At 36.4% G+C, this 11397-nt stretch overlaps 1 protein-coding gene across 3 annotated transcripts in view; it reads left to right on the top strand.

The window, feature by feature from the left end:
- The window catches only part of ANKRD12 (ankyrin repeat domain 12), a 58404-nt gene extending 48127 nt beyond the window's left edge, over positions 1 to 10277 (top strand). For all 3 annotated transcript variants that reach the window (XM_027676477.1, XM_027676487.1, XM_027676498.1), the window contains 4 exons: positions 4397 to 4495; positions 6642 to 6785; positions 8584 to 8679; positions 9000 to 10277. In XM_027676477.1, the coding sequence (XP_027532278.1) occupies positions 4397 to 4495; positions 6642 to 6785; positions 8584 to 8679; positions 9000 to 9185 (525 nt within the window). In that variant the 3' untranslated portion in view covers positions 9186 to 10277. The remainder of the gene's footprint in view (positions 1 to 4396; positions 4496 to 6641; positions 6786 to 8583; positions 8680 to 8999) is intronic.
- The last annotated feature ends 1120 nt before the right edge of the window (positions 10278 to 11397 follow it).

An 11397-nucleotide genomic window follows, 5' to 3' on the forward strand; every position in this document is an offset into this window, starting at 1 on the left:
GTAAGCTTTGCCACAATGTACCAGGCTATCAGTCTCCCCAAGTCTACAAATCTTTCTCAGTAGATGTTGCAGCTTCTATAACATCTTTAACACTGGAGGCAGAGATTCTATTTTTTTTTTATAGCAGCTGCTAGTCAAGTACATACTGTTTCCAAGCTACAGCTTTCTGCTTTGGCATCACACTTCAGTGCTTTATTTGGGATAAGTGGAAAGTAGAGAAGCATGGCACATATTTTTCCCTGGCCCATTTTCCACCTGAGCGATAGAATTCATTTCCCTGTCATAAATGGCAATTCGTGTAGACGCTATAAGGAGGGGAGAGTTATTGACTTGATATTAAAGCAGTGCCTTATACTTCCTGTCTCTCTTGCTGTTTGTAATAGGGACTCTGCACTTATTGAAAATAAATTTAGGTGGTGGATTGCAAACTCTTGGGTAACAGGTTCAGAAAATAGAGATGGATGTGTGCTCCCCATTCTCAATGGTTTTCAATTACTCATTGAAAAGAAATCCCTCTTTAAAAAGGGTTGATAAAAATGTGAATATGTAATTGAAGGATTACTACTACTGATTTTTTTATTTAGATTTCTGGTTTCCTTCCCTGTGTGCTCATGTTCTGATGATAATGATGTTTTAAACTGTTACTCCTTTTGTATATGCTTTGATGGTCCTGTTAATCTTCTACCGTTGTAGAGAGAACAGGTGGAGATTTTTATTCCAGGCTGTTAGAAGGAAAAAGGAAGAAAATAAATTCTTAGAAGTCAAAGTAAATTATTAGGAAATTGATGTTTATTTTTGTTAGGATTAAAGTGTAAGAAAACAGCATGAGTTTTAATCTAAAGAAGATATTCTAAGCATTCAGTTTTGTTTGTCTGAAAAATCATCTACAATGCAACTAAATGCTTTGTTTACTTCCTGTCACTTGTGTAAATGTACAATTTTGATAAGATTTCTCATGTTTCTTTCCAGAAAAAGATACTCTTTACAAAATTATTAGAAGTTCAGATTTAACTTCTCTGCAGAGCTCACTTTTGTATACAGTTCAATAATTTTATTTTGTCACCATTAAAAATCACAATCATAATAGTTCCTATTACAAATGTCATAAAAGGGAGTATTGCTACACCAGAGATCACTTCATGCTCAGAAATGGCTCTTTGTTTATTTTACGCATTGTCCAGCAGTGTGAAAATAAGGACCATGCCTAGTCTCTCTACAATGGTGAAATACTAGTATCATATACATGGTGTTACACCTATAATGCAGAATTTAATAAGTAACTGTAAAATTACCTTTTTGTTGAGTTTGTTTTACAGTTTTTTCCTTTGATTCTTTAATTATCTGTTAACTAAATTTTTGCCTCATCAATTTACATAGGATATGAGAAAGTAGATATTCTGGTGTTTTACATATCCCTTGTGTGGAAATCTCTGAGAAAATAATATATATAGCTCTGACACTCTGAGACTCGGAATAGTTTGTGTAACATACTGTTCTCTGCATTGGAAATTTAATGATGCATTGTAGTTTATCTGATGAACTTCAAACATCCTGTAGCTGGGAACCAGGAGATGGCATGCTAAAATTTTATTTCCACAGCCTTGTTTATATATTGTAATTTATAACCGGTATCACTTATGGCTGTAAGGGTATTCACATATGGATTGTGGTTTCCCTCTCACCAATGCAAATAGAAAACATAAGGCAAGAGATACCAGGTCAGTTCAAAATAGAAGGAAGCAAACCTGAATCTTGTAACAGTGAATTTGAATTGTACTTGGCTATGTTGCCTTTCAGATTGCTCCATTGGTATATTCTGCGGGGTTCGGTCATAAATGTACTGTCTCCTGAGAGGAGATCCCAGGATTCATTGCCAGTCTTCGATGGCTATCTAACAGATATGTTTCTAGTAAAAGGGATTCTGTCCAGTCTCTCTTGCGTTACTGTAGAAACTTCAGTGGTAACACCTAATTTTAGGAATATTAGCAGAAATTTGTTTCCTAAATGCATTAAATACAGCAATAGAGCAGGCCAGTTATTTGGATGACATAGATGAGAGGAGGTTTGTAGTGGGCACAAGTGAATTTATACAGTGAAGAGTTGGTGTTCTTGTTGTAGTTGGTTTGAGGGATGCAAGGCATGCAAGAAACTTTGTTAATTGATTTTCATGTGAGGTGAGAATATGTCTTGAACCTTAGCTGTTGGTAATCAAATCTGTTCCAATGGCTAGTGCAGGGGAGCAGAGGCAAAAGGCCGGTTCTGTCTGGCTCTTATGGGTCGTTTCTCAGAACGGGAACAGAGAATGCTCTGAAGCAGTTTCCCTCTCTTCTGTGTGGAGCCTGGGCCCTTAAGAAAATAGTTTGATAACTTTGTTTATACTAAAAACTGAGGGCATCTTTTCCTTGTGTAGTGCAGTTTCATGCTCTGTTCTTCAAAGTCCAGCTAGAAGGCCCAAGAGGCTCTTCTGACTGTTCTTGCCTTGAAACCTTTAACTTGGACTTTTTGGTCTCAGAGAAACCGATTTCCTTTGTCCAAATCTCGTGCTGGTTCACAAATTGGGATTTCCAGCAGGTGGTGTGAGACTACCCAAATTCTGTGTTTTGGGCTCTAAGGGTCCAAGGCTCACTCCTTCCGAGTTTCCAAGAAGAGAGGAAAAAATTGATCATTCCATAAATGACTGTAACCAAACTCAGCCCTGTATTTAGCTGTAGGTTTTGGCAAACGGTCTTGGGCTGGGCTGGAGTGAAGCGTATGAAGTTTATGGATGTATCCAGCAGCAGTAGTGATCCCTGGTTACAGAGACCTGTTGCTGCCGCATGGGTCTGAACATAATCTGTGTTCAGGGCTGAACAAAATCTGTGGCTGTGCAGAAACAGAGTTCTCCTACACATTTAAATAAAAGTCCACACAAGTTTGTTGTCTAGACGATCAAGTCCTTTCCATGTGGTTTTTACAGTGTTGATTCTTATTTCTGTTGCGAAATAAAACAGTCCATAAATTTAAGGGAATAACATTTGAAATGTAGTGACAGGACAAGGGTGAATGGGTTCAAATTGAAAGAGGCCAGGTTTAGATTAGATATTAGGGAAAAATACTTCACTGTGAGGGTGATGAGATACTGGAAAAGGTTGCCAAGAGAAGCTGGGGATGCCCCATCACTGGAAGTGTCAAGGCCTGGTTGGATGGGGCTCTGAGCAACCTGGTCTAGTGGAAGGGGCGTTGGAAGTAGATGATCTTTAAGGTCCCTTCCAACACAGGCCTTTCTGTGATTCTGATTCTGTGAAATTGTTCAAATGGTATGGATGCTAAGCTAAAACATGCTGATACCCATTATGATTGAGACAGATCATTCCAGTATGTGTTTGTGGTTTGTTGGTGTGTTTTTGGTTTGGTTTGTTGGGGTTTTTTTGGTGTATATTTGTTTTTAATACTGATGACTTATAAAAAATGGCATGTGCCATAAATGTTACTGGTTCGAGAGCCAAACCATTTTCATTGAGAGAAGTATATCCTGCATACACTTGTGAAGGAGTTGAATGTCATAACAAATAATAACTTGAGGAATGAACAGCAATTACTTATTCTGTATTTTCTTTAATTCCAAAGACATTGGCTAACTTCCAGCATGGAGGGGAAATGTCCTGAAATAATATTCCAGTATAATAATAATTGAATCATTTTTGGTAAATCACTTTGTTACTGGAGTGTATAGGTACAAGACTGATACTAGTAATGAAGTGTGTCTGTATTTCCATAATGGATTTATTACTTCTTCATAGTTGCAAGATCTGTGTTATTGCAGAGAACTATTTATGTTTACATGTTTGTGTTAGGTACAAGGTAGAGTATAATACCTGTAGGTATGTATTTCAACTGTGGTTTCAGAGTATCAGTGGTAGTAAATAGGGTTGTCTTTTGTGCAGTATAAAATGCTGTTGCCACTGTATGGATATATCAAGTGGTTTATTTTTTTTAACAGTACTTTTCATTTTCTTACTTTGCTCTTGCATTTTGCTAGGCAGTTTTTATCTTCTCAAAATGAACAGCTGTGCTTTAAAGAGTCTTTAGAACTAAAAGCAAGTTGTATTTTTACTATATTCTACTTTATAGCCCTTTTAAAAAACAGCTATGGAATGCTGACAGTGACTAGTTAAAAGTACTAAACAGCTTGAAATGCTGTTTCACTGGGGTTTATTAATTTTCATGGTAAAGAATTCTTAAAATCTTTCATTGCAAATACATCAAAGTCACGTAATTAGTGGAAAGTTAAAAACTCGTATTTTCCCTAAAAAATACCTTGCTTATGGTTTCTTGGTTTTTTTTAATAGGTCATACAGGCAATACTAAACATGTTAAATACATATTCACTGTACTATTTATAAATTTTTTTCCACAGATTACACCACCTCCATCACTGTCAGAGCCACTTAAGGAACTATTTAAACAACAGGAGGTTGTAAGGATGAAACTGCGTTTACAGCACAGTATTGAAAGGGTAAGACTAATTTTTTTATTTCCCAAATTTAAGCTTTGGGTTTTCTTCTTTTTCAGTGGACAGACTACATTTTTCTCAGTTTACAATGTTTTGGAAGTAATCTGCTTTCTATCCAAATTTATGAATTGGAGAAACTTTTAATTTTGGCGGGGGGGGGGGGGGGGGGTTTTTTGTCAACTGTTAGCAGAACAGTGAAGTCAGTAAGATAGCAGCTTTTTCCTGTCAATTGCTCTAAGTTCTGACCCAGATTTATCCCAGAGGCAATGGGAAGAAAGCTTCAGTCTGTAGTTTTGAAAGCTCATAATGGTTGTAGATTTCAGAACCAAATTGATGGAGTTAAAAGAATTTAAGAAATAGTAAATTCTGTATTGAGAGAAGACACATGTGGCTCTTAACACTGAAACATTTTTTGCAATATTCTGCTGGCAGAAACTGCTGAAAATTATATTAGAACTACATCTGTAGGCATCATGAAATTTGAACACAGAAATAGAGAAGATACTCCTGGTTTAGGAGTATTCATTATTTTTAGGCTGCCCAAACCTTTTCCTTGGCAACCTAGGTTTAGATGTCAGTATTGTGAGCCAGATTGCTTGTGGACACAGGCAGGATCCCTTTCTGGTATAGCATGTATCTTAATTATTTCCACACAGTTACACAAGCAGCTGCCTCATCAAGACCCTATGTGATGGTTTTTCAATTGATGATTTCAATGTGGCTTAACAAAACGGTTGAGGGAAGGGTTTTACTTGAATTTAGTATTTCAGTGTAAAGCTAGGTATAAAATACAAAGCACAAAGATTGTAAGCATGGTTCAAGTTCTGACTGAGGAGATTAATTGTAACCAAAAACAATGTGGGCAGCAGGCTGAGGGAGGTGATTCTCCCCCTCTACTCTGCCTTTGTGAGACCCCACCTGGAGTACTGCATCCAGGTCTGGGGTCCCCAGCACCAGAAGGACGTTCACCTGTTGGAGCAGGTAGAGAAGATAATCAGAGGGATGGAGCACCTCTCCTATAAGGAAAGGCTGAGAGAGTTGGGATTGTTCAGCCTGGAAAAGAGAAGGCTCCAGGGAGACCTTACAGCAGCCTTCCAGTACTTAAAGGGGGCTTACATAAAAGAGGGAGAGTGACTTTTAACACAGGTAGGTAGTGATAGGACAAGGGGGTATGGTTTTAGACTAAAGGAGGAGAGATTTCAATTAGATATTAGGAGGAAGTTTTTTACTGTGAGGGCGGTGAGCTGCTGGAACAGATTGCCCAAGAGAAGTTGGGGATACCCCATCCCTGGAAGTGTTCAAGGCCAGATTGGATGGGGTTCTGAGCAACTTGGTCTAGTGGAAAGTGCTCTTCTCCACAGAGGGGGGTTGGAACTGGATGATCTTTAAGGTCCCTTCCAACCCAAACCACTCTATGATTCTAAGTACTTTTCCTGTTTTCCAAAAACAGGAAATGTAATACTATAATCCTCCTTCTTTTATTTTGATAAAAATTAGAGCCATTATATTGCAGAGCAGTAAACACATACATTCTTTTATGTCTTACAAAATTCTGCATATTTTTAGTTATTTGGCTCAAATAGGCTGTTTTTCAAATGAAGTCCACTTTATAAAACTATAAGTCAAGTGAGTTATATTTTCTTGTCTCAGTTCAGGAAAGAATCTTTATCCATCTGTGAATTTCTGGAGTTTCTGCATGTTGCTTAAGAAAAAAGAAACAAACCCCACAAATTATATTTCTGCTTCAGTTTTCTTGGCCATTGTGCCTGGCATGACAAGCATGTGACAAAAATCTTCACACAGTCAAGACTCACAAATCTATATCCTAACACTGCTCCTCATACTTTTCTACTTTCACCACATTTGTTAAATAGAACTTGCCTAGTGGAAAGTCTGGGCATGACATTCAGTGGGGGCTGAGGATAAGGAGAAGGTGTTTTCAGTTCTGACGTTCACAGGACACTCTTTCTATCATTAAATGGAAATTTTGGATTTGATTAGAAGAATGACCCCTCCTTGCCCCCAGCAGTGCATTTCTCACACTGTTCAAAAGTGTAAGCCCTAAAAAGAACTGTTTAAATAAATGGACTTTTTTTGAGTGCTTAATTTACCAAATGCATATTTATATGTTGATATCTTACTCAATTAGGAAAAGCTTATTGTCTCTAACGAGCAAGAGGTTCTGCGTGTCCATTACCGAGCAGCGCGAACTCTGGCAAATCAAACACTGCCCTTCAGTGCCTGTACTGTGCTCCTGGACGCCGAGGTGTATAACGTGCCTCTGGATGCTCAGGTAAAGATGGGTATTCCAGCATTTCAGACAAAAAAGTCTTTCCAGCCTGACTCAAGTGAAGCATTTGAAGAGAATTCTGTTCCCATCCTGAAATTGTCATTGTTTTGCCTGGAATTAATATTTTGCTCACTATAGCTTGTTTCTTACGTTGGGCCTCATTTGGGTGTACAATAACTAGAGGATATGGGTGTATGTATGTCGTCTTCTGGTTTGTACTGTGCCTGGTTTTCTTTCACCTCCAGCAATTATGAGATGGATACAATGAGAACATTGCTCTGCTGATTTTTATGAAAACAAATTTCAGTCATAAACAGAACATGTTTCAGAAACTTACAAATACAGCTTAAACAGGAACAAAAAAATTACCAGAATATAATATTCTGTCAGTAATCCAGGGAATTGGAATGCAGCAGTGTGTGAAATGATGAAGTTGGTTTGTGAAATGTGGAAATATTTGTGGAGATACCGCCCACAGTAAAGTTTCTTCCTCTCTGTAAGGCAGCCACCAGAACTGCTCCATAAAGAACAGATGACCAACAGTGAAATGTTGAACACTACCAGATGAAATTTTTTTTTTCCAAAATCATCTCAAGCTCCACATTATTTACATGTGCTATCTTATTTACATGTTGGGTGTTGGTATTTAGTCCTGATTAAAACATGGAATAAGCAGTGTACATTATGATCTGTATACCTTTTATGGACTCTCGCCCAAAAGTTGGTTCCAGCTGTATCTGTAAGAGAATATAATCTCATGTATTTTGTGAACAGTTCTTGTAACTAACAAAAATGGAAATAGCATTCAGCACCTTTTCCAGTGACTGTGAGGACTGTCCTTTGCACTCAAGCAGAGGAACAATCCAAAGAAGTGGGAGGAAAAATGCCCAATTTTTTGGTGGACAGAGTGTTAGATGGTCACAGTTCAGCTGAATATCTCCAGCTCAAGGTTAGAAGATCAGTGCTGTGGAGGGCTCTTTCTATAAGAAGCCTTTTCAGCTGTCATTCACATCTGAAATCTCAGCTCTTTTCTAGAAATGTCAATCTCTGCAGGTTTGGTTGGCCTTTTTTTGTTTCTGTTCTTCCAGTTGCTACAGCGTGCAAGTTCCTGCAGTGTCTTTTTTTCTCCCTAAAAGAGTAACAGCAGCTTGTTCTATTTAGTGATTATTATTTAAATGTTAAATTAGCATAGTCTGTCTTTAGGACTATGTATAGAGAGTATCTAGTTTCTTACAATGGACAGATGTGACATTCCAGATTCTTATGAAATAGTTGGAATTTTAAAAATAACTTTCATTAGGCAGAACATAAGACAGGTCTGCTCACTTTTTTTAATCTCCTTTTGGGGATTTTGATGGTAAAAATATTTTTTATTATTGCATTGAATACACTGGAGTCTGCTTAAGTTTTCCATGTTTTTGCTTTTCCCTGAGAGAATATTAATTTAATTTGTTACTGAATTTTAAAGAAAACAAAGAGAGAGTAATTTTGTGGAAGGCTCTGACTTCTATTAGTTAAGACTTTAAGACATAAATCTTTAAGCCTCCTACTCTAAATTTCAAAAGTAGAGCACAGGGAATCTGAAAATCTGAAAATACCCATTTTGAGTGAGCAGCTGGCTCGCAGTGGAAGTGATGGTCAGCATTTATGCTCATAAATACCTTCATACTTTGAGTTCATTTTTTAATCGGGTGGATTTGTTTATTGTTTACGTCCTAGAGTAAGTTTTGTGTTTTAAAGTATATTTAAGATTGAATCATCAAGTAACTTAGAGTTTGAATAAATTTTTGGTTTTTTGCAGACTGATGACAGCAAAACATCGGTGAGGGATCGATTTAATGCAAGACAGTTTATGTCATGGCTGCAGGACGTTGATGATAAGTTTGACAAGTTAAAGGTATACTCCTTTGTATTTCCACTTTAAAAAAGAAAACCAAAACTAATGTCACTGAGAGGATGAAATTAATAAATAGTAGATATGAGTGCAGTATCATAGGCTTTTGTAGAGGTTTTAAGGGCAACACAAGGTCCGGCAGTATAAAAAAACTGACTTTTGCTGCCATATAGTGTAATGGAATAATCAGCAAATTTCTAAATACATACTGGGGGAGTTACTTACTATCACCAGAGGGGCTCTTAGATATATTTCCTGTTTTCAAACTTGTTGCATTATTTTTTCAAATATTGAAATAACTTCTTTCCTCAATTTTAAAATAGACATGCCTTTTGATGAGGCAGCAGCATGAAGCAGCGGCGTTAAATGCGGTACAGAGACTGGAGTGGCAGCTTAAACTGCAAGAACTTGATCCTGCTACATACAAATCTATCAGCATTTATGAAATTCAGGAGTTTTACGTTCCTCTTGTTGATGTGAATGATGACTTTGAATTGACGCCAATATGACAATTAGCATCTTCTGGCTCACCCTTCCCCTTGGACAGCTAGAGACTGAGGTGCAGGGATACACAGATGTGTTTTTCTTTTAAGACAGAGCACTTAATTCTGTGGAATACTACCTTTCTCAATAATTCAGGTGTTCCTTCAGAGAAGTGTGGCACGGACTCTTGTTCAAACACAGAAAATGGATGCAAATTTTAAATTCAGATTTCCAGTAAATGCTGTTACCTGTAGTGTAAAATTACCTGTAGCTTTAGAGCTTATTGCTGAAAAAAGATGACAAAACCTGTTGAGTTAACAGCGCTGGAAGCTGTTAATAACTAAAACATCCACTCAGAACCAAATGATACTTAAAATCTGCTATAAAGCTTTGTATTATGAAATTTCAGTAACAGTTGAACTCCCACAGAAAAATGATGAAAAAGCCTGTGGAAGAAAATGTAAGATTTGGAGGAAAATAGTCAATTAAACTTATTATGTTTTGTAAATTACTGTACAAATTTCTTTTTGGAAAAAGATGTAATATTGTCTTCATTTTTTAATAATTTATTTTATACATATTGTGCAAATGTAAATAGTCTTGTAATTAATGTTCAAACCTGTATAAAATAGATATTTTAAATGTAAAACTGTTTTTGTCTAATGTTTTATTGGACCAAAGTTGTACTTTTTATTACGTGAAGTGTGTTCCTGGTTGGCAGTTCCTTTTTGTATGGCATGCATTTTGATTTAGCTGCTTGTTTCATCACCATAGCTGTAAAAGAATTGAACTGTATTGCATGCTTCACAGGACTCTTAACTCCTTTCCTTCAATAACTGATACCCAAACAACTGTAATATTTACAAAATCATATTTCATATTAGTCTACTGTTGTAATGCCATACCTGTGACTTCCTATACTGAAAATATTTTTGTGTAAAATGAAAAAACTCTTTTGCTCTTATATGGTGGTCTCGAAATAGAGCCTATTTTTTCCAACAAAATGCCTTTGAATTAAAATTCTTAAATTGTATATTGTCTATTTTAATATTAATCTACGGAAGGGATATGTAAATAGTTGTAAATATAATATTTAATAAATTTTATTGGTCATGTTATTAGTTGGAATTTCTCAATATTGTTAAAACTTGATACAGCAAAACTTTGCATTTCTGGAATATGTAAGGAGGTTCAATGAAAAACTAAAAAAAATTACTTGTGTTGTGAAATTTAACGCTTTTATTTTTAATACCATTAACGAGCAAACAGTTAATTATTTATTAGTTGGAGGTTACAGATATTCATGAAAAAGATTTGTTACCCTCCAGTCCATAAATAATTCAAGAATGCTTGGGATCTGATGTCTGTGAAATTATTTCTGAAAAAAATGAAGTTTGTGCAGGAGACTGGTTACCTGGAAAAGAGATTTAAAGTCCTTGGATTGAAGTGATTTTTAATTACTAGGTGAGCTGCTACAGAGAACTTAGTCCTTATGCTTGTGTGAATGGCCAGGGTGCCTTTCCTGGGGCAGTGAACAAGAGACTGGATGGACAGCAGGCTCTTTCCCATCTTTACATCACTGCTAGTGCCAGTCAAGAACGAATAGTAACTCCAGCATAGTAAAGCCAATTAATATGTAGTTCGTGCCCTGTAATTTTTTTCCCCACTTTTAATTTGTTAGGTACCTGTGGAAGGAGAAGTTGTTCTTGCTTTTATTTACAGGAATATATTCCTGACATCACTCAGAATTGAAAATGTGCTGAGGAAAAAGCAAATTTCTTCTGAAAGTAAAATATTCTTCTGAGTGTAGCTGTAAATTTTTTACATGCTGCAAAAATCTGTATTGTCTGCTTAAAAAGAAGTGGAAAAATGGATAAAGTTGCAAGGTGTTAACAATTAGTAAGTGGATACAAGTTACTTCCACCAGATACTTATTAGAGTAGTAAAAAGTAACATATGGCTGGAAGTGGGAAAAGTATGAGATAGGAATAATTACAAGTTTTGCAGAAAGAAAAGATAAACTGGGTTGCAGGAGTGTCGGTTGTGTTAGAAAACAAGCTGGTGGTGACAAAAATACTTGGGATGCAGGAAACAATAAAAGTATTTTGGCAGTATACTATCTTAAAAGGAAATCTGAAGACGTTTTTTAGCATTAGCCTGCATCTTTACAATGAGAGACAATTTCCTAGTATTGGGGTATGTGAAACAGAATTTTTCAATTGCAGCTTCTTCGTAAAA

This window comes from Neopelma chrysocephalum, unplaced genomic scaffold, assembly GCF_003984885.1.
Source record: "Neopelma chrysocephalum unplaced genomic scaffold, ASM398488v2 Primary Assembly neopelma1_22, whole genome shotgun sequence".
In the NCBI taxonomy this organism is placed as follows: Eukaryota; Metazoa; Chordata; class Aves; order Passeriformes; family Pipridae; genus Neopelma; species Neopelma chrysocephalum.